Consider the following 23788-nt stretch of genomic DNA (forward strand, 5'->3'; position numbering starts at 1 on the left):
TGTGTGTGTGTGTGTGTGTGTGTGTGCGTGTGCGTGTAACTGCCAGGTAAATATAGGAAAAAGATGTGTTCCTCAAAGGTCCCCAAGGGCTCACAGGCAGACAGAACCTTCTGAGGTACAGAAGACCCCAGCCCCCCATGCTCGAGCCTCATGCATGCTGAGCCGCAGACCAAGGTGGAGCTGCTGTCCCTGAGGATGGGTCCTGTCCTCTATACCCTGCTGAGGGAGGCCAAGCTCTCCAGCCTCACTGCTTTCTTCTACTGCTTTTCCACAAACCATGGACCACACAGACATCTTTTGTCAGGGTGAGGGGATGGGTGGAGAGTCTGGGGCCTGGAGACAAGGGGAGAAGAGAGGGAGGGAGCACTGTCTAGGAACCGTCTAAGCGGGTCTAGACTCTGCCACGCTGTCCTGGCTGCTGGACAGACAGGATGCTGGTGGGAGGGTGACTGGCATGGCCACTGTGCACTGGGACAACCTGAGAGGAAGTAAATGTCACCTCCTAGAGCCGGTGGAGACTTTGTCCACTTCCCATACACCCCTGCTGCTCTGCTAGGAAAAACATCTCCAGAGAATCCAGTAATACAGATGGTGTGTGTGCGTGCTTGTGTGTGATGCGTGTGTGTGTGTGTGTAGCGTGTGTGTGCCTGTGCGTGTAGCGTGTGTGTGCCTGTGTGTGTGTGTGTGTAGCACGTGTGTGCCTGTGTGTGTGTGTGTGTGTGTAGAAGTGGAGCCCAGCCTCTCAGACTAACTACTGCTCTAAAGGGCTTCTGGAAAAGTCTCCTACCTGAGGCTATAGAAAAACCAAGCCAGACAATTCTGCCATGTACGGAGAGAGCGATGTCTAGCCTTTGACCTCTCTGACTCACCATGACAGTGGACCTGGGAGGCTCTCAGCCTGAGAGCACCGATGAACTGAGGCAAACAGCTACCACTGTGCCAGCATCTGCGGCAAGGCCTTGTATGGAGATGGCTCCAAGAAGATCCCAAGACCCAGGTGAAAACCAGGAGGGCAGAGTAGCCGGCCTACATTTGGGGGGGCCCAACTAGCCTTAAGGACAACATGCTACTGGCAGAGGGTCATGAGGAGCTGATGGAGGTGGCAGGGTCTCTGCACCAAGGACAAACGTTTGCTCCAGGCTTCTGGCATCACAAGAATTTTCAGAGTAAAGAGGAGAAAGTGACAGGAGCTGAGGCCAGCAATGCCCCACAGGGAGCAGTGGGGCTTACTTAAGTGACAGGCGGGGGCAGTGAGGGTAACACTGGGAAGAGGAAGCAAAATTTCAAAGGGGACTTGTCCACTGCTGCTAAAATTCTGGGTTTTTTGTTTGTTTTTTTCAGTGCGATGACAACAGAAATCGGGAAGATGTTTATTATTTTAAAATCAACTGGTAGCCAGATATGGTGCAGGCAGAAAGATCCTCAGGTCAAGGTCACCCTCAGCTACCCAATGGATTTCAGGCCATCTGGAGCTACATGAGTCTCTATCTCAAAAAGCCAAAGGAAAAAAAGGTCAAATAATAAAAGTAAGACACGAGCATGTGTGCAGGCACACACGTTCACATGTGGGCACACACGGAGCACAGAGTGAGGCTTGAGGACGGAGGCCCTAAGGGTTGTCACCTCTGCTCCTTACTGGGAGGACAGGCCACAGCGGGACCAAAGTGACACCAAGTCCTGGTTTTGGAGAGGACACAACAGCAGGGCCAACATCGCCGTCCTAGAGCCCTGTACAGCGCCATGTGCACCACTCGGAAGCACCCAGAGTCTCCTTCCCCACAGACAATCCTTCCCCACAGAGGATTCTGGTATACCCACTGCAAAAGGAACTCAAGGGAAACAGAAAAGCTGCCCTCTGAGGGCATCTAAGACAAGGATGACTGGCCCAGGGTAAAGACAGACTGACAAGCAGACACAGAATCTCAAGCATGACGGATGTGCTGTCCCACACCCAGCGGTGGGGAGTGACATCTGGGAAGAGCTGCCCCAGTGGATCTATAAATACTTGTCCTTGAAAATGTGATGATAAAGGGATTCCTCTTCCAACACACTGTGTTTTTCTGCAGGCTGAAGGCCCACACTGAGAAGCAAAGCCCGGGGAAGTCTTGCTGAGAGCCGTTCCCTGCCTGAAGAGCCCAGCTCTGCTTGAATACCCAGGCTCCCCTTTTCAGGTGTTACCTACTAACATGTCTGGGCACTAGTAACCACAGGACCCACAACCTAGAGAAATGAACTGCAGAACTGTCTATATCCTAAAGGGGGAAAATGGTACTTTAAAAATACATAAGAATATTTTGAAATGCCTAAGTTTTACAACTTTGGCAAAAAACTTGAATTATGAGGAAAATTTAATTGTACAACAACCCTCCCACCACCACTGAAACCAAACAGATATGTTTATGCTCCCCAGGATTTTGATGTCACCTAGAGAGTGGCGAGAGCCTCTACATGTGCGGTCTGGGTTTTGCGCAAGTAAAGTCCAGCGAACAGAACACAAGCACTCGGGACGTGCAGCCGCTCTTGGTTTCAGCCTGCACACTTCTGCCTGCCTCCCAACATAACCAAACATTGTAATGGTTCCAAACCCCCTCTGGTTTGGGGATTTCTCCCTAAAAACAAAAAATAATGCTTCCTTTTCAACATCTAGATTCTGAGATCATTTTCTGCATAGGCCCAGTACTTAGCGAAGAAGTTCCTTCAAAGCAAAAAGACACCTCAGAAACCTGGAGTTGTCCCCCTCTGATCTCAGCAGTCCCTGGAGACAGGCTGGCAGTAGTTTCCAGACAGGAGCCCCAGGCAGAGATGAGAAGCAGGGAAGAAGGGTGGAGGGGGGGATGTGGGGCTCTCACCTGGTAGGTGTTGTCAAAGCTGTCATACATGAACCTCGTGATCAGAGACGTCTTCCCGACTGCAAGACAGAAAGAAGAGAGATGTTCAGCTGAAAGAAGATGAGCCGGATGGCCAGGGTCTTTCAACTTGAAAGAGATACTGGCTTATGAGAACCACAGGAAGGCGGGAAGCAGACCCAGGAAAAAGACCCCAAGTCAAGGTGCTGAGGGTCTACACCAGGTGAGCTCCAGAGGCACTCTTGTCAGATGCCAGGTTACCATGGAGAAGGAGACCTACCCTTTCCCCAATTCCTACCACACCCAAGTCCAGGTCTGTCATGGCCTTGGGTACCAGAGGACATTCAAGGCCAACAGGATGCTCTTCTAATAGCTGCCCGTGTTCCCTGGGCCACACCATCTCACCATGGGGCATCCGCTCACAGAGTTTCCCATTTATTCAGCTTACACATTAGTGACAAAGGGGCAGGGAAGGCAGCTGTCCTTTCTTATTGTCTCTCAAGGGCAAGTCTATTCCCCACGGAGTGGAGTGTGCCTGACTGTCCAGCCCAACGCTGGGCCCTTAGCATCTCTAGATCCCATCGTGTAAATGACAAGAGGATTCCCAGATACTGTGACAACTGCAGACTTACCCACACGTCTGTGAGCACCCTAACTGGGGCAGAAATGTCCTCAACTGAAAACTGCTAGTATGGTTAGGAGGCTGAGTCTCTTGGGAGACCCATAAATGCCGCTAATTTCCCAAACCGCAGGCTTTGGCTCCTGACACAGCCCCGTGCAGCTCCCCTGGGACATGGCAGTGACAGGAATGCCAACTGTTGTACTTCTAGCCATCTGGGAGGGGAAGGAGGATAAGAGAGGGACATTTGTTGAAACACGGAGCACTTCTCTCCTCCATCCTCCCAGGACTCTGCCACAGTCCTGGGAGGTGCAGAAGGAGTGGCAGGAGACAACCATCCCTGACAAGGAAGGCAAAGATGCCTACGGCCATGAGCTCTCACCATTCTGTCCTCTCCATGTCCAGCAGGCCATGGGCACACACTGGGACTGGAGGCATGGCTCATCACTGCCTGGATAGGCCTGGACAACCCACTGATCCCGGAAAGGAGAAAGAGAGGCAGTTACCTTACCAGGAGGCCCCGACAAACCAGGATTGGGCTGCAGTCAAAAGACCCAAGTCCGACCCAGATGGGGTCAAATCCCACTGGGGCATGTTTTAGCTGTGCCACCTTTGAGGTCGCCACTCCTCTGGACCCCTTTATAACATGTCAAAGCAGTCAGAGGATGTAATCAGAAGTGAGTAAGGATTAAAAGAGAAAGGTACATGAGAAAGGCTGAAGGAGGGATCAGGTCACTTCAGAGAGCTGAGGTACTTTCCAGAATGACAGATGAGGAGAAAAACGAAACCACGAGCACAAAGTTTGTATAATGAAGAAACGGATTCCTCCTTGTCTTGGGATGGGGACATTATATGCTTGGATTGGCATTTGGGTGGGGGGGTAGTATCTTTGTTTTTCCTAAGCCCTAGTCACTATACCTGAGCCTATACTAATGAGGTGGTGGCTCCCTAGGTGGCCTCGGGATGAAGCTGTCCCATTACAAGACCAGAGGGGTGGGGTCTGGAGCCAATGTAAACTCCAGGAAAGGGAGGAAGCCTGGAGACCTAGCTCCAACACACGGACAACATTCAACCAGCTCTGTCTACACAGTGAAACCCCAGTAAGAACTCTAGACACCCATGCCCTGGAAAGGCTCGTGGGGGAGCCTGCTGGGTTGTGAACACACAGATGTGCCCTGAGGGTAGACAGGCTGTAATTCCAAGGGGAAAGGGCCCAGCCATTCTGTATTCACGGCACTCCTAGACTCACTGGTTGGGGAGTCCGGCTAGCTCCAGGGATCTGCCTGTCTCTGCCAGGACTGTGATTCTAAATGTGTGGTTCCACACATGTGACGTGGTGCTGAGGAGCCAAACTCGGGTCTTCAGGATTGCATGGCAGGCTACCAACTGAGCTCTCTCTCCACTGCCCCTCATCCCCGCCACTGCAATCTTAGGAGTGCTTTCCTGAGTCTGTTATTGAACCTGAGGAGCACTGGGGACTAGTTGGTCAGAAGTATCCATGTCATGGGATCCCCCAAACATTTTCCAGCTCCTCTAGGTGGAGACAGTTCCTGGCGGCCCAGGTGCCCCTTCACACCCTTCCTCAGGCCATCATGCTGTTTAGAACATTGGTCTGTGCACTTTTATTTCTGGTCGGTTTGTTTTGTCTCAGCCCCACCTTGGGCAGGGTCGAATTGCAGTGTCTCTGTCCTGTCCCTGGCTTCTGAGGTCTCTGAGCTCAACAGTCTTTAGGGGACTGGACTGACTGCCCTGCTCTGGACACAAAGCATGACAATGCTACCAGATGCCGGGAGCTGCAGGGAAAGATGTCCTCCACGGCTGTCTCCAGGAACCCCCAGGAGTCCTGAGTAGAGTGAATTACATCCCCTCTGTCCGCCCACACTGGTCCCCGCAGTGGCATCAAATGAAAGAGCTCTATGGGCTTGGTGGGTTCTCTGCCAAGCTCACCTAACCCTGAAGGGCAGAAGCCCCTTCCCTGTCCCTTTCCTGCCCTATACAACAGGCCTGGCTAGAAGATGCTGGTATCTGGAAATCGACCTGACTAGGCACTGCTGTAGGTCATGGCAAAAGGAAGGGCCGAGAGGGGTGGGAGCACTCAGCACACGCACCGGGACAGCAGCGGGGGAGGGGCAGAAACTGCTGGTAAACCTCAGCCTTTAATCCCTGCAGGAACCCTCCAGAGAGAGCGGCTCCCACCCTGCTCCATCCTCAAGGTCACCCCGTCTCCCTGCCAACAACAGCTCGCAGACACACTGCAGCAAAGCAGGACAGGACTTTATTAGACACGAGCAGGGGAATCACTGCAGAGCTCTCTCTGCCCTCGGCTCAGGGCTTGGCAACACTTGTCATCGCCTGGGTGTGCAGTCCCACACGACTAAACCAGGAGCTGCCTTTCTGTTCCTTCAGCCAAAGGAAGGTGAGGAAAGTCACCCCTAGGCACTGACCAGGACTCTCTAGGAAGGAGGAAACACTCATGCTCACTGGGCCTCTACTTAAACCGGGCAGGGTATTTGGCTTTGTCCTTGGGTCACCTCGGGAACCCTTGCTTCCATCCTGTGCATGAAGATATCCAAGGTCAGAAAGCAGACAGGCAGTGGAGCTGGGGTAGGAGCACAGATCTGTCACAGCACCTCGGAGCTGCTTCATGTAGAGGTCTGGGCAGGCAACAGATCCTGGGGTCTGTGAGCAGAGCTGCTGGTGGGAGGGTGGGGTGGGCAGCAGGACCCCAGGCAGCAGGAACAGTGTAAGCCAATGCGGAGGCGGGGGATGGGGGAAGTGGGGAGTGGGGGATGTCCATTAAGAAAGGAGAAGAGAAGGCTGGGATCTCATGGGGACTTATGTGGAGGCCCCTCAGTCTTAACCCTGCCTTACAGAAAACGGAGTCAGACCCAGTGTGCGAGGAGAGACGTGAACAGAAAACACTGTTCCCAGAAGCTCCATGAGGCTGCAGGGTTGATGGTAACAGAAACTCACCCTTGGGGCCAGCTGTGGAGGACGACAAAGGGCAGATGGAAAGGCTAGGCTGGCAGGGGCATGGTAGCCATGGCTGAAGCTTCCAAGGCAGTGGGAGCTCCAGAAGAGTCCTTAGCACAAAGGCTGTGGATGTGCACAGAAACGGAAGTTCAACATTCCCACCATAGGCTTGCAGAGGGGTCCGCATTCCACATGCTCTCTCTCACAACGCAAGTCTGGGACTCATTCAGGTGCTGAGTCTGGCGAGTCCGACTCCAGTGACAGAAACGATACTGTGTGACTCCCCACACCGGGGTATAAAGGGCAGATCGCCTGTCCGAAGTGGGCTCCTGCCCTAGACCTGGGCTGTCACATCTCATGAAAGCCCACTCCAGTCCATCTGGATGAGATCACTCTGGTGTGTTCGTGTGACAAGCAACTGAGACATCCCCTATCTCAGGTGACCTGTGCATGAAGGAGCCGTCTCATTCTGAGACCTCTTGCCTCAACCTCCAGGCTGCTTTCAATGCTGCGTGCTCAGAAGCAAAGCATGCTTGCCCTGCTGTGTCCTGCTCCAATTATGAACCCGAGGGCCATGTAAGTATCCTCCTCCTCCTCCTGCTGCTGCTGAGTTTGGGGTGGTTTGACAGAGGGCACGAGCTACTCAGAGTCAGTTCTGAGCTTTAAAAGGACCTCACCCTGCTCGGGGAGATTGGCTACAGAAGCCACCCTGGAGGTGGGGCAGAAGTCTGATGAGAGATGGACCATCTGAAAGGATGCAGGGGCCACAGGGGTGAAAGAACAGAGGAGGTGACAGGACCTCAGAGCAGGTCAGAGCCAAGTGAGAACCCAGGATGGATTCAGTCACCTGGCTTTGTAACCAGCAGACTTTGGAGCCATTCTCTGGACTCCAGCACCCAAGGACAGATTGGGTAATCGGCTCAGATTCAGAGCACCACAAAAGCTTTCCTTAGAAAGATCAGATAGTCTTAGAATCATCAGATGTAGGCCCTGACTACAGAAAGTAAATATATAAAAGCAATCATTCAGTCTCATGAGCAATGGGTCTACACCTATTTCCCATGAAATAACTTTATTTTCTTTGGACTCTCTCCTGAGCTGCTGGACCAGGCTCTTGCACACTCACAGGCTGTGAGGCAGTCCCACACACCACGGAGGTACCACCAGCTGCTGGACAGACTGAACACTGGGCCTGGGGGGCCTTCTCCCAGTGCCTGCCTGCCTGTGTCCTCAGGGTCCACATACTCCACTCGCCTCCCACAGTCTGTGGGCCTCCGTGACTCAGCACAAGTTTCAGCCTGACAGATTTCTGTACATTCTGCTGGGTTCTAAATAGCTGTAGAAGACTGAGAAGTTTCCACATTCGGTGAGCCTCTACTGGGTGCTGATCTGACAGGTTCATTCTGGGCACCGAATTCACGGTGAGAAAGCAGGCTGCCCTTGAGAAGCCCTGGTCACGTGGAGCTAGACCCCACCATGAGTACCTGAAATGACAGACTTCAGGGAAGTGGCTGCAATGAGGCCCTGCTGGGGGAGTCCTAGCTTCCTCTCGGACGGGAAGCGGCATCTGGATTGGTGGGAAGAGGTGGAGATGAAGATCTGAGGACTGAGGGATGGGGTGATCCATCACGCAGTCATTCACCTATGCCATTCCATCAGTACCATGTTTGAGAGTCGGTACCCATGAGGGCGTGACTTGGGCCCAGGTTACAGGATGAGAGCTGCATGTATGGCCTCCCTCTATGAAGGATACATACCCTCCTCATCTCCACAGTGAGTGTGAATGTGGGCAGAGAGATGGCTGCTAGGGCCAGGGAATGTGACAGGGCCCAGGAAATCACCTGCCGGCTTGGAGGGTCTGCAAGGCCTGGAGAAGCTGTAACAACCACGCTGAGCCTTGGCCTGCAGCCTGTTCTCTGCTCCAGTGCATAGTACTGTCCCTAACTGCTCTGCAGCACTCTCGGGAAGAAACGCATCCACCCTAGTCCTCCTGATGGTCCAGGAAGAGCTCACGTCCTGGATGGCAGTAGCATGTAACTCATGGTTACAGCCAAGGTGGATTGCCTGCCTCTCAGATGTTGGGGGTTTCAGGAATGGGCATGGTGCCAGGCACTAGGTCTCTGCACCCTGTCTCCAGCCCTCATCAAGGCGGATCTGCAGCTCTGAGAAGGTGGCTCTAGGGGCTGAAGATTCGAATCTGCTTCCTTCCATCTCAAGCCACCTACTCCGAGGATGGGACCAGCCCACTCAGCTGTCCTGACCACTCAGTTTTCAGGACACAGACGGGAAATGCTGTGGGGATGCTGGCAGCCCAGGGCCCGAAACTGGCAGGAGGACAAGCCACCCAGACCCTGCGTCACTGTTTCATAGTGCCCTCAAAAGATGTCTGCACCTTCCCTGCAACCTCCGCACACCTAGTTCTCGGTCACTGGCCCAGCTGCAGCATGCGTGATACCTAGACCCTGTGAGGGGGAGAGGAACAGGAGAAGACAGCAGCAACCTTTGTCTGAGTCTTGTTTCCTTTTGCTCCGTGTTAAAGAAACAGAAAATCCAGCCCTCTCTAATTGTGAAAGAAAAATATGCCTGGGGCCAGGCTCCCCCCCTCCACACCCCACCCTGCCACCCTGTTCTCAAAGCAGCTTTGACAGCTCCCACCTGAGCCCTCAGGGCCCGGCTGGCTCACTGTAGGCTAAATGAGGAAACAGGTGAAAAATCCCATTTCAAACCTTTCCCCCACAGACTCAGACGGTAATTAAGAAATATGCAAAGCTCTTCATTGGACACTTTAATTAAGTGTGTTAATTCCCTCTGCCAGCGGATGCTCAGCTGCCTGGGCCTCACTCAGGGGCCAGTGAAGTTGGAAGAGGGAGATAGAGGGCAGGAGGAAGAGGGAGGCTGGGGACAGCAAGGTATGGAGCAGGCTGGTGTGTGCTGACCCGCTGGCCTCCTTCCCGAGTGTCCCTGCCTCAAAGCCCCCCACAGCCACCTCCCCATCTAAGCCCAGTGTCCCTGGAAGCCTGCCCTGACTCACTTCACTACCACCCTTCACACTTGCTGGAAAAGTGGGGGTCCTGGGGTACAGAAGGGAGTTCCGGCCGCCTACCCGACCCTGACTGGGTACAGACCTTGGAACCATTATGGCCCCCTGAGGGCCCCAGTCCTTTGAGCAAGAAAGAGTAGGACCAGGGGATCCAAAGGAATCTTGGCAACATACAAGTCCACATGCTAGGGGTTGGAGAGGTGGCTCTGTGGTTAAGGGCACTTATTGCTCCTTCAGAGGACTAACTAGAGTTCAGTCTGGTGGCTTACAGCTACCTGTACCTCCAGTTCCAGCTCCAGGAGGATCTGATGCCTCTGGGCTTCTTGGGCACATACATATAATTTCAACAACAACAGTAACAAGAACATTTTAATTTAAGAGATTGAAAATAGGTGCAGGAAAGATGGCTCAGCGGTTAAGAGCACTGCCTGCTTTTCCAAAGGTCCTGAGTTCAATTCTCAGCAACCACATGGTAGCTCACAACCATCATATAATGAGATCTGGTGCCCTCTTGAGGAAGAGATCTCGTCAGTCATTCTCATCAACTTAGACCATGAAACCCAATATGGACAAGTTCAACAGAACCGCCATATACGGGCTGCCTATGCATGCTTCAGCATCACCAAGGCATAAATTTCATTTAAAAAAAGAAATTAAAAATAAAATGGAGGCTGAGCAGTGATTGCACATGCCTTTAATCTCAGCATTTGAAAGGCAGAGGCAGGCGGATCTCTGTGAGTTCGAGGCCAGCCTGGTCTACAGAGCTAGTTCTAGAAGCAGCCAGGACAGTTATACAGGAAAACTGTGTCTTGAAAAGCCCCCACCCCCAAAAAAAGGAAATAAAGAAGACACCCCCATTTCACCCATGTAGAAAGGGCAGATAAGGGCAGAAAACAGAGGGCCATAAATAAAGATTCCTTGTTGCCCTAATACTACAGACAAGCATGCTCCCCTCATCTAGGACCCCTCAGGTATGCAGGGTGGGTGGTCCTCCAGACACCATTATCAAAGCTCTGAGCCCATTGCTAGGGCTTCGCATGGTGATCAGACAGTGCATTGGAAGGCCCAGCCTCAGTTCCCCTTTCTGGGCTGTCTTCCTGTTTTTTTTTTCCAGTGGTTCCTCCTTCAGGAGAAAGGAAGGGGAGGGAAGAGCTGCCCACAGGGCTGGGCTAGGTGAGACCCTTCCAAAGGTGCCCAGCCTCTGGCCGCTCAGGGGGGCTCAGCCCCTTCCTGCCTACAGAGGATCGTAGGCTCACCTCTGGTTTCCTTTTGTTCTCCCACTTCCTTTCTGTCTCCACCCCCAGGTTTACTAAGACACACTGACAAAGGAAAGTTATACACAGTTAGAGCATACAATGTGAAGCTTTGCTGCAACTCCCTCTCTATACAGATGCAGACAGATGATAGGGAGATGCACTATGAAACGATACAGCAGTTAGTTTAACTAACGTATTCATCACAACACAGCTACCTTTCTGACATGTGTATATGCGTGCCTGAGGTGTGTGTGTGTGTGTGCACGTGGTGTATGTGGTGAGTGTGTGCATGTGTGTGGTGTGTGCACGTGGTGTGTGGTGTGTGCATGTGTATGTGGCGCCCAGAGGTTGACGTCATGTATCTTTTTCAGCTGTTTTTCACCTTATGTGTTGAAGCAGGGATTCTCAATTGAACCCAGAGTTCTTTGGCTCACCTGTCTAGCCAGCTTGCTGCAGGGATAACCCATCTCCGCCTCCTGAGTGCTGGGATCACAGGTTGGTATGACCACCTGGTATATATGTAGGGGCTGGGCACCAGAATGCCAATCATCACATGTGTACGGCAAGGGCTTTACTCACAATGTCATCTCCCCAGACTCCCAGGTACCTTTTTTGTAATGACACACACTTAGGATTTGCCAGACACACAAGGACACAGCCGTGTGGTTTCACCTATAAGTTCAATCTTCAGAAACAGAGCGTAGAGAGTAGCTAATGGCAGAGGGTGAGGGAAGTGGGGAGATGTCAGGCAAAGGTACAGACGTGTGGCCACAGGTGAGTTCTGGAGACCCAGTCTGCATCAGGGGGAGGCCAATCCACAGGCTACTGGACGGCACTTCACACTGTCCACTTCCCTCCTTCTCTCCAAAGCCTGGGAACTGGTGCATTAATCTTGGACTCTCCCCACCCCCCGCCCAGCCTCATGAGATCCCAAGACACTGGAAACCATCATTGCCCAGCCAAACCTAACTGAGATTTCTTGTTCTCCCCTAATCCCAAGAAAACCCTTGGGGTATTTGTCTTGGCCAATCCCACTGTGAGATTTAATGATTTTGGGTGCATCAGCCACAGGAATATCCTACTCCTTAACCCAAAGTCAAAGCCAGTCTCGGTTCAGAACCAAGAAGCAAGCAGTTTGAGCTCTGACTGAGGCTTTCCCAGTTCAAGGCCAGGAAATGACATGGAGCCCCTGAAATATGAGACTGATAATAATCATAATATTGCAAGTATAACAATTCATTATTATTAAAGTTATATGGATATCTTAACACCTGCACTCAAAATACCTTATTGCACTGTGTTAACCTCATGTCTTCCAGTTGGCCATGAGAAGCGGTAGAAGTGAGACAGCTAGAGGGAGACCATTCTACTCATGTGATTAAAAACCAAACCAGGTGTGAGATACTGAGATGCTTTTTTTATGAGCTGTGTTCCAAAACACATTAGAAAAGAGTCTGGAGTGCAGAAATTATAGCCACTCAAAGGGCCAATGCGTACACTTATACAATGAACTGAATGCCATCACTACCGGAAAAAACAAGGCTGATGATCAGATCAAGTCAGCCTTCATAGTCACGGACTCAGGATAGTGTCCTGACAGGCAGACAAACATATGAGAACCCTAAGATCCAGCGATTTTAGCTTCTGGTCAAGCTGGAGAAACAGAGACCAGATACACCATCTCATTCAAATGACAGACAAGTTCAGAAAACAACAATGTAAAATAATGGCTTCTAGGCAACGGCGGTCTCAGAGAGACATGGGACAAATGGCGTGTGCTCCACAGGCGATGCTGTGAGCATCAGAGGAACCTGGTGCACACCTGAGTGGAGGAGACGGAGCTGAGAGCCTAGGAGATAAACAACTGGAGTCAACAAGACAAAGTTCCAGAAGAGAGGACCAGAGAGAAAACTGTAGCATCTAGGAGGGTCTCTCTCAAGTCTCAAGCTGAGCACTGAGCAGCCGGTGTGTAGAGGAACTAGCTGGGGCAGAGGAATGACCTCCCCCTACAGCAGAGGAAGCCATGTTTAGTGCCCAGACAGGGCTGGTGACAGCCCCTGTTTCCACCAGTCACCTAGAATGTTCATCATTTGAAGGACACTGGGGGACCTCAGAAGTGGGCTGCAATTCACTGAGTGTTGCTTAGGACCCAACTAACGACTCTTCAGAATATTATCGGAATATAAAACTATGCAGTGCCCAATAACAACAAGTTCCCAGTACCTGATACCCAATAAAAAATATCACCAGGTGAGGCTGGGGATATGGCTCAGAGGTTAAGACCACCGGCTGCTCCTCCAGACGTTCAATTCCCAGCACCCAAAACCGCTCACAACCTCTAGATCTAGGGAATTTCATGCCATCTTCTGGCCCTTTCTGGGCACTGGGCACACCTGTGGTGCACAGCCATACATGCAGGCAAAACACCCATACACATAAGGAATAATCACCAGACATGCAAAGAAGCCTGAAAATGGGAACATAAAAAGGAAAAAAGAAAAAAAATCATCTGGAACCAAACACAAATCAACACACTAGAATTAGCAGATAGATAATATGAGATTGTTATTATAACTACATTCCGTGTGCTCAAAAGTTAAATAGAGACAAGAAATATGTTTTTAAAAACAGAAATCAAAATTCCAGAGGTGAAAACTACAATGTCAGAGATGATGACACATCACAGAATTAACAGCAGTGAACTTGAGAACAGTGATAAACACTATCTAAGAGGAGACAGTGTGGGGGAGGGGGAAATAAAAATGATCAGAATACCAGTGAGCTGGGGGCTGATGTCAAGTGGTCTTCCATACATGTTCTCAAAGGCTGAAGGAGAGACAGAGGTGGTGGCGGGGGAGAAAAAGAAAAAAAGAAAAGAGTTCACTGAAAGCACCCCAAGAAGCATCACTTCCAGGCTATACAGAGTCAGGGTTAGCAGAAGGCTGAGGGGTGAGGGTGAGCGCAGAAGGGTGGGGGTCCTTTGTGCACCAAAAGTTGGAAGATAAGGGGGCAGCAGAGTGCTCCCCTAAAGTGGTAGCAGCAAGAAGACAATGGATTGCTTAGCATGCACTGGGCCCTGGGCCTTGGTGCAATTCTCAGCCCTATGGTTACAAAACAAAACAAAACACAAAACAAAAAACAAACAAACAAAAACCCCAAAACAGGCCTTGGGCAAATGTCTATAAAGTTCTGAAAGTAAAAAACTTAGTTAATACACTAAGCATTAACTTAAAATTCTATATGCAGGGACAGCATCTCTAAAAGGCAAGACAAAGGCTAATTTTATTTATTTAGACACATAAAAAGCTAACAATGTGTCGCTAGCAGATCATCACGACAAAAACCGTTGCTGGATTCTTCAAGGACGAGGGAAATGATGCTGGGGGGGGGGGGGAAGCTGAGTGACACAGAGAAAGGTGGGCGTGGACAGGACACGGGCAAATACCACGACCTTTGTCATTTAAGTCCCTCTGAAGACAGACTGTCCGAACAAAAGTAACTATAAGCCTGAGAGGACGATGAGAAAAACCCTTGCTGCTCTGAAATGATGCAACAGCCACTTGGAAACTGTTTTTACTAAAAAGCTTGGATCCCCACTGGTCCCATGAGGCCACTAAAGCAGGAGAAAACCCTTCATCCCACATCTTTCTCTTTGGTCTTAAACTCAGGGTCAGAGCTGGGTGTCCCAGTGCCCCCCCTTTAATCCCAGCACTCAGGGGGCAGAAGCAGGCTGGTTTCTATTGCACAGTGAGACAGTGAGACCCTGTCTCAAACAAACGACTTAGGTCCAGGCTGCTGCTTAACTCTGCACACAGGCATGTTAGTCACCCAAGGGAAGTATCTGCAAAACTGGGATACCCGGTTTACCTCCTTCCTCTTCACACGGGAAAGTATGTAGATAAAAACATCTTCCTGTCAGACCTTACTATCCGAGACACCTCCCCACCCCCAACAAAATGAAACACAAGGTACCAGGGAATGGCTAGTCATTGCTTTTACTGCCATCACCTGGATATCAGCAGCAGTGGCTCCTCACAGACAGAATGCCCACCTTGAGTGTATTGTCCCATCGTGGTGTCTTCTGTCCCTGTCTGTCCCACTCCATCCCCCCTCCTCTCTCCTCCTCCCTCCCCTGCTCCCTGCACAGAAGTCTTTAGGGGACTGGCTTGACCCCTCAAGCAAGGACGTCAGCTACCTAGCTGAACCGGAACTGGCCAGTTTAACCAAGACTGCTTACTTAGGCAAACCTTTTACCCCGGTCACTCTTCTGTCTACTTAGACCTAAACCTTGAGTCAGTTCCCAGAAGATGGACAGCCTGAAAATACTTAATGGAGTTTGTTTCCCAGCATAGCCGGTTCATCAAAATCCTTCTCTGTCTTTTTACCCTTATTCCCTGCTTTCTTTGGAGTAGGTGATGGGGACCTGATATGTTGGAACCTTCAGGGCTGGGCCTCTGGCCTAGGACTCCAGTTTTGAGGACATGCCGAGGAAGTAGCCTCTTTGAAATAGTATCCGCCCCAGATTCTACTATTTCAGGAAAAAATATTTCAAAAATGAAAGTGAGATAAAGACAGACAAATGCCAAGACAATTCACTGCTGGCAGATCTACTGTACGGGAAAACTGAGGGGCAAAAGGAGAGGCGGCTATAGATTCGCCCACTCTGTCTTGTCATCAGCACAGCTGCTTTGAGGGTCACCACGCCTGGGTTTTATAAGCTTGGTTCTGCCTCTGACTGGCTGTGTGACCTTATACTAGTTACTACCCTCTCTGGGGTTTAGCTTCCTCATCCATACGATCTATATGACCAAAGTCTTAAGAACACTACTACTTGCTGGGCAGTGGTGGCGCACGCCTTTAATCCCAGCACTCCAGTAGTGAGGCAGAGTTGGGGGCCAGTCTAGTCTACAAGAGCTAGATACAGGATAGGCTCAAAGCTACAGAGAAACTTGTCTCGAAAAACCAAAAAGAATTCTATACTTCTACTACTTAAGATTTAGAAAGTGAGGTCCTGGGTTAAAGGCAAAGGGGAAGTCTTTATATTATTTATTCTAACTTTTTATGAACCTAAAAGTATGACAAAATAAAAGACAATTAAAAGGAAAAATAATAGTTATAGTATATACATGTCTCTGAGATACCCAACATAATCAGGAAATGGTATATTCTGATTAAACAAATATTAACAACACACCTGAAAGCTCTAGAAAAAAAAGAAGCAGATGCGCCCAGGAGAAGTAGAAGACTGGAAATAATCAAACTGAGGGCTGATTAAACAAATATGTTGGTGAATGTTTTAAGATTTAATTTTAAAGTACATGTTCATATGTGTGGGAGGGGTATCAGAACCCCTGCAGCTGGAGTTACAAGTGGTCATAAGTCACCCAATGTGGGTACTGGGAGCCAAACTTGGGTAGGCTCTTAACAGCTGAATATCTCGCCTGCCCCTAGTGAGATTTCCCTAAGAAACTGGAATATTACTGTACACCTATTCAAGCCTCAGGGAGGAACAGGACTGAGCTGCCTCAGAAGCTGCTGTAAGCTTTTCTTATTACAGGTTCCCACTGCTGTGTGCACATCTGAGATGCATGTTGTACATATATATACAGGTGTGTGTACATACATGGCCAATACAAGAGGTCTGTGTGGAAATGCCTCAGTTTCCCTGGGCTTGCTGTTAGGACTGATGGTTCTGGGATCCTCCCGAGATCGCGGCACCTCACTATAGGCTAGCCAACCCCAGCCAGCCTACCCAAGTCCCAATTCTTTCTGCCTCGCAGGGTGGCATCAAACACTCCTAGCAATCTCAGAAAGGTATGGTGCCGTCATGCAGGGCCAAGTAAAGACTCCTGGATGTCACACACATGGCACTGGCAGGTCCCCATACACAGCACACACAGCAACCCTTAGCTTCCCAGGAAAGTCACACTGAGCTAAGTCAGCTGCTCTGAGTCTCAGCCCGGCTCCAGCAAGACATTACAGACCAACTGTGTCCATGCATCTCAGAAGCTGCAGAACTGGTCCACCATGATCACAAGCATGCTGGAGAGAAGGGAGATGAGCATGCTCCATTCCCATACCCCCACCCCATCTCTTTAAAAGGTTTCTGCTAATGCAATCTGGCAGCTTATCTAACAGGATGTCTTGATTTGGCCAGTCATGAGTTTGATAAAGTACTGGGCATGCTCATCCTTTTCTTGTCAAGGCTGGAGGTGTGGATGTTAAAAGCCTCAGGAAGAGAAGAAAGATGAGGTGGCAAGATGGCGGACAGAATGCTGCGGGGCATGGCTGTGCTCCCTGAGTTGTCAGAGACTTGTAATAACCTATAGTTCCCAAGACCAGGTCAAAGCGTTGGCACGACAACGGAACCAAGCTTGCTCAGGACTGCGGAAGAGGCCTACAGATGACGGATGCAGAAGTCCATGCCCTTCTCAGAGGAACTCTTGGGCTGGTGAGCTAGGATGTTCTCAGTCTTCATGAGAACAGGGGCTGGTTCCTGTGCTGCCTTTGTGGGTCCCCGCTCCTCTTTCTGTCCTCCGCAGATGCCCACACAGCTTCTCACTTTACTTCTGGCTCGGGAGGAGATGGACAGAGGTCGGCCCCCCTCAAGCCGGTTGGAAAGGGAAAATTGATAGATCTCTCATTCATCCTCCTGCTCATGAGACATATGTACTGATCCCTGCATAGCAGCAGGTCTCCTGCTGAAGTACCATGAGGTCTGCTAAACCTCAGGCCCCCGGGCCTGTGTGAACACAAGCCATCTGGAACACTGGAAGGACCACAGTGCCTCCAACATTTGTGGAACAGACGGTTGCTGGTCAGGCACCAGCCTAGATGAAGAAACAGGGAATGGGGGCAATGTTCAGATTCTCGCCCCCACACTGCATGCTCTAGATCTCTAAGGAGCCAGTCTCAAAAGCAGCCCCATAATGTTGGAAGCCACAGAAGACTCTGGAGCCGATGGTTCAGAATCCACGTTTCTCCTGGCCAGCAGTAAGGTCAGAAGCTGTATGAGGATCTACAGAGGACAGGAAGAGAAGCAGCCCCCGTTACCATGGAGACTGAGAACATCCTGGTTTGCCAGCTGGCACCATGCTACCTTTCACACATCCAAGAGATGTGAAGCCAGAGAAGAGGGGTCACCTGTCTAACAGGACTCAGCACCAGGGCCACAGCCAGGCACGGTCTCTTCCAGTGCACTACTGAAAGGCTGCCCTCAGAAGCTGTTCTTACTCCTTGTCCTTGCCGCTGATATGAACTCACAAGGTCCCCCAATGTGCCACCACTCCAGGAAGGCTCCATACAAGAGGACGTGCCAAGGGTCAACAGAGAGCTTAGAGGACAACAAAGCATGGCGGCCTGGCTCCTGGGAGGGCCACCCATCAGGGCAGCCTCAGAATACAAGGGCATGGCAAGAAGGGCCTGCGGGATGTTCTAGCCCTGCATGTGACAGAGGTTTATTTGGGACCACATGAAGAACATAAGCAGATCATGCATCAGGGCTTCATAATGGGGCCTGGGCAGCTGCTTAACCTAGGGCAGGTCACAGATCCCTCCTGAGAACTCCACTTCTTCTCTGATAAAGGGACCCCCACCACCTTCTCTCCTCTGTGTAAGCTATCTGCTGCTGTTTTCCATCACAAGGTCACAAACAAGGTGTCTGCTGCTAGGCTGTACTTATTTTCTGAAGTTAGAATCCTCCTCCAAGCTTATAAAGTAGACGACAAGACTTTGGATCTTCATGGCTGTGGACTGAACTGAAGCCTCGTTCTCTTGCTGGTTGGTGGCTGCACTTTCTTCTTAGAGGCCAGCCACAGCTCCCAGCCACAAAGTCCCCCTCTACACACACTTACACACAGTAAGGCAGCTTATTTGAGGCCTGGAGGAATAGTTTTCTAATAAAACAGTTGGGGGGAGGGCTGGGGAGATGGCTCAGTGGGCAAAGGGCTATCCACACTAGCATGAGGACCTCCTCAACACCCCTGTGAAAAGCAAGGGCTATTTTTTTTTTTAGCCAGCACATGCCTATAAATTTTAGCACAGGAGGTAGAGGCAGGAGAATTACCAGGGCTCATTGAACTGTGAATCTAGCCCATCAATGACTCCAGGTTCATTGAGAGACCCTGTCTCAAAATATATATGGTGGAGAGAAGTGGAGAAAGACACCTGGTGTGGTCCCCTGGGGGACATGGAGTAGGAAAATAAGGGATGCTTATCATCAAAGCACACTGCATACATGTATGACGTTTTTAAAGAATACATTTTAATTAATCAATGAAAAATAATCAATGGACAAACTATCCTGTTACCTTTCCCAGTAATATGACTCAATTTCACGAGTGACCTCTTGCCACCTCTGCCGTACTGTATGGGCTAGCAGCACATCACCAAGTTCATCTGCGCTCAGGGGAAGGATATTTGAGAAATGGGACTCACTGTGACATGCTCACGGGGGACTGCCTTTCCCTTCCCCCTCCTACGGCTGTGAACTGGGCTGACTACCCCCCCACCCAAGACCCCCGCCACGGGGTCTCCTAGCCTTCAGACATTCCTCCCAATTTCCTGAGATAAAGGCAGAAGGCAGGGCTGCTCTGCAGTGCCTACTGGTCCACACCTCTGCCCAGTTCGCCCACACCACAGCTGTGGCCCCCAAACAGCAGACACTAACGATGCCAGCTCCAGCAGCCCTTCTGTTCCCAGAGCTGCAGAAGAGCTGAGTTTTCTGGCCCCACATGTGGGGCTCTGCCATTTTCTGATGTGGGTAGGAAAGACCAGGACTGGAGGCTGGCCATGTGCCTTTCTAGTGAGGCCTCCTACTCCATGTGATCTGGGCAGTGGCCTGCAGTACTATGGTAGGCTGTGGGGAAGCGGGAGGAAACCCGATGAATCAGAATCAAGAGCACACAGACCCTAGGGGTGCATGTAGGATGTGCTAAGAACTTAAAAATAATTTGGGAGTGTTTTTTTTCCTGAAATGAAGCCCTTCCTGGGGAGAGTTCTCTACAGAAGGAGCAGAAGTCAGCCGAGAGCTCAGTCCCAAGGTGTGACTTTATTACAGGGACCAGTTAAGTGTCATCTTCAGGGTCACAGCAGCAGCAAAAATCCTTGGGGGAGGAAGAGGTGGAACTCGGCGCCCCTCCCTTCAGCTCCCCACGGGAAGCGCTGGGATACTGGGACTTGCTGATGGAGGTCCTCCAGCAAGCACCACTCAGAATCTTCCTTTTCTTGACTGCCCCACAGGGCTACAGTCCTCTTCTTGGCCTGCACGGTCACAATGTCCTGTGCCCAAGAAGCAGCAGCAGTCTGACAGAACCGCCAGCCTTTGACTGGACTTGGTCAGAACCCTGGGATGGATAGTACCACTACCATGAGCAGTCAAGCATCCTGGCTCTGGGATCCCCAGGGAAGCCAGTGAGTCCTTTAAGTCCTAGGGCGTTGTGCTGGCCTGCGCTGGAGGCAGTAAGCACACCTTCCCTGACTCCCTGGTCTCTGTCTTCCCCTCTGGCTACACCTGTGGCTCCCTCCTGGCCTGCTCACCATACTCATGAGAGAGAGGGGTGGGGTTCCAAAGGCCTCCATTGCTCTGCCCTGTGTCCCACTCCCTGCTCATCACAAGGTCAGGGGGGAATGTTTCTCTCCCTTTCTTAGAGTTAGCCAGATGTTTATCTGCCCATCCCTCAGGACTTGGCTCTGGTGCACAGGTCACAGTTACAGCAATCTATTCCTGAACTGGGGCTGGGTCTCTAGCTCCCACCCTTGCCTGTTCTAGAAATGGGGACACAGAGACCCCGAAGAGGCTGAACAAGTCAAAGTTGTGCCTCTGTCCTCTGCTGAGCTCCAACACAGAGACGAGTCCTCCCCACCCTGACCTCAGAGATGATAGATCCGGTACTGTTCAAGGGGTTGTCGATGCAGATGAAGCAATCGGCTACATCCATGCTGCCAAAGCTATACCAGGTGGTGTTCCACTGCAGTGGAAGACTGCCAAGACAGGAAGGGCAGGGAGCAAAGGTCATGGGCCATGAAGGTTAAAAACCAGTCCCCAGCTGATCCCAACAGGCCACTCTTCCCCAGTTCGAGGTGGGTTCAAGAGTGGTGTTTCTCTACCTCCGCCCAGGCTCCTGGCTCTCAACCCTGGCTTTTGGAGCAGTTAGTTTAAGATTAGGTTTTGGTCTCCAAGGCAGGGATGAGCACTTTCTCTTCAGCTGTGTGGTGCTCTCAAATCTCCTCATCTTTAAGGGGAGACAGCAGCAGAGGAGGAAGTGGGGGGCGAGTAAGGGAGGACTGGCAGGAGACTGCTCAGAGAGCCAATACCTGCATGCCGCATCTGCCTGAGCAGCTGGCAGAGGGAAGTCTGGAAGGCCTACCACAACCTAGAACACCCCTGCCCCCAAGGTCAGAGTAGCCAGGAGCCCCAGCCTACTGTGGAGGCAAGGCAGACAGGGGAGTTCAAAGTGGTTATTTCTGGGACATCTGAGGGCAGTGTGAGACAAGGCTGTGAGTCCTCCCCTATTCCTCTCATTGTCCCAAGGCTTTTCTTTGAAGATCAAACTGAGAGAATACACCCGCTCAACTAGGCAGGCCAGACGAGGCAGAGGACTGAACTTAGACCCCCGGAAGTCCACTCTATGCTCTGAATGTCCTCTGTCGGACCTGGACCAAGTTCAGTCACTTGGACCTTCAAATTAGGATCATGAGCATGGGCTCCTCTGTCCAAGCCTCCATGGGTCCCGCTCTCTACAAGACAGGCTCAGATACCAGCGTGGGAAGGCAAGGGTGGCCCGTTAGGTCTGGCCCTGACATCAGTAGGCTCGAGCCTACACCTGCTGCTCTCCCACGCCTGCAGGCCACCAGGTTGCCCGCAGCCCTGAACCATGCCCCGTTCTCCAGAAGCCCCAAGCTTTCTACTGTCATGGCAGAGTAAAGCCCTTTGACCCCTGCATCTCCATGCCTGCAGGTGCTTTCCCGCTCGTCCTAAAACCTCTGAGAACTTCCAATGGCTCTTTTAAGCAGACCAGGGCCACAGCCTTGCTTCTGTATACAGTGCTTCCTATTTATAATGGCTGGAGCGTCTTCCCACTTACCTCAGGCCAAGTGCCGCTCTGAACACTCCACAGGCCCCAAGCCACATCACACACAGCTTCTGCTCCTGTTCGTCGGGGAAGATGAAGTGCTCTTCCCATGAGGGGCTTTGGTGGCCCTTGAAGGGATAGGCTGGTGAGTTGGTGCCACGTCCTGCCACCGAGGAGGGCTGAGCAGGAGCAAACATTAAGCCAGAGGCCCAGGTCTCCTCCTTGCTGAGTAGAGGCTGCCTCTGGGCTTTACTGGGTCCACAGACGCCTCCTCCTCACAAAGCTTCCTTTTCTTCCACTGTCAAATGGAAGAGCCACCATGCCACGCTGAGGCTGTGGGCTGCAGCGTACCTGCAGAAATGCTCCGTGCACCTATGCACCTTTCCCTAACAGCTGCACGGTGAGGAGGGGAGGGGAGGCTTCCGTCACGATTTTACTGACAAAGCCAGCTGGCACTTGGGCTTTAACCGTGTGCCGTGTACTCACACATTTGATCTTTGTGAAATTCCAGCAAGGTCATGAACTAAGGAAAAGGAGCATGCGTGGTCCTGCTGCAACCCAAACACCATCCAGACAGTGAGAGCAGAAGCCCAGGACTCGGGTGGTCGGACATAGTGATGGCTGGAGCAGGAGCTTAGGCAGGGTCACCAACACTGCCTTGGTTCTGGCTCTTTCCTTATCTGAGCCCTGGGTGCCTGAGAGCTGTCACCTTCCTGGTTACCTTCATCTTAGGTCATCAATATGTGGAAGAAATGCCTTCTGGTGACAGGAAGTAGAGGATGGACCAAACACACCAGGAGAGAGGAGCCAGAGCGGAGCTGGCCACCCCTGATCCTAACCAGCACCGCCCCCCTGCAGCCCCTCACGCCAGCACCGTGCTCACCTCCATGCTGAAGTGACATTGTATTCCTGGCATCGTGCTTGGTGCCAGCACAGATTACAGAAGGAAGAGTCTGAGCTCCACTGGCCCAAGAAGCCACCCTACCCAGGAGTCTTAGGAGCCAGAGTGGAGCTGGGGACAAATAATATCTGAGTCTCCAGGACACTGTAGACCCAGGCACACAGTCCACACAGCAGGTGGTTTGACAAGCTGACACTTTGTTTGAATGGGTTCGTCCCTTGTTGGTAACTGGTTCCCAGCTAGACCCTGGGCGGGAAGTCCCCAGTAAAAGTAGGCTGAAGGCTGATTCTCTACTGGTCCCCTTCAAGGCATCACAAGTAAGCAATTCACTGTGTGGGGAGACACAGTGCCTGCCACAACACAATGCCTGAGTCACCAGCCTCCTTCATAGGGACCCTGCCTCTTTCCTAAAGGCCTGTCCTTCCTGTGCTGGGCTCCAACACCTTTCACGGCCTGCTCTACACAGGGACGTGCCGGTTCCTCTTCAGCAATGTGTTTGGCACAGGTGTTCTGAGTCATTTATGGCAGACCTCATGCTCCTAAGTCCTCAGTGTTCTTTTGTCCCTGCTCTTGGCCCTAGGCCTGACTTTGACAATGACCTGGTCTAAATGCTTGGGTGGGGTGTATGAGAGTGTGTGAGTGAGTGAGTGAGTGAGTGAGTGAGTGTGTGTGTGTGTGTGTGTGTGTGTGTGTGTGTGTATGTAGGTTGGAGGCCAACCTGTCATTCTTCAGACATAACCCCTCCCTTTTTTTGAGACAGAGTCTCTCTTTAGCTTGGGACTCAGCTAGTAGACTATGTTGGCTAGCTAGTGAGCCACAGGGATATACCTGCCTCTGCTCCCCCAGTGCTGAGATTAAAAGTATTTATTGTCACAACTCACTTTTTAAATTTTTTTTTTTTACCGTTGTTTGTGTTTTGTTAGTTTTGTTTTTTTCCCCAGGTGCTGGGGTTAAAGGCATGTGCCACCACCACCTGACCACACCCTGCATTTAATATGAGTTTTGGGGAACCAAAAAAGTTCTTCATGCTTGCAAGGCACTCCCTTGATTAAGCTACCTCTCCAGCCCCAGCTCCAAATTC

At 51.3% G+C, this 23788-nt stretch overlaps 1 protein-coding gene across 2 annotated transcripts in view; it reads right to left on the bottom strand.

Moving 5' to 3' along the window:
- Rab6b (RAB6B, member RAS oncogene family) overlaps positions 1–23788 on the bottom strand; it is a 59705-nt gene that overhangs the window by 29176 nt on the left and 6741 nt on the right. The window contains exons 1-2 of one of the 2 annotated variants that reach the window (XM_075964837.1): positions 21819–22060; positions 2850–2908 (exon numbers count right to left, since the gene is read on the bottom strand). In XM_075964837.1, coding sequence (XP_075820952.1) covers positions 2850–2879 — 30 coding nt within the window. In that variant the 5' untranslated portion in view covers positions 2880–2908; positions 21819–22060. Of the gene's footprint in view, positions 1–2849; positions 2909–21818; positions 22061–23788 lie in introns of those variants that run through there. The other variant, XM_075964836.1, reaches the window with a different exon arrangement.

This window comes from Microtus pennsylvanicus, chromosome 3, assembly GCF_037038515.1.
Source record: "Microtus pennsylvanicus isolate mMicPen1 chromosome 3, mMicPen1.hap1, whole genome shotgun sequence".
Taxonomy (NCBI): domain Eukaryota; kingdom Metazoa; phylum Chordata; class Mammalia; order Rodentia; family Cricetidae; genus Microtus; species Microtus pennsylvanicus.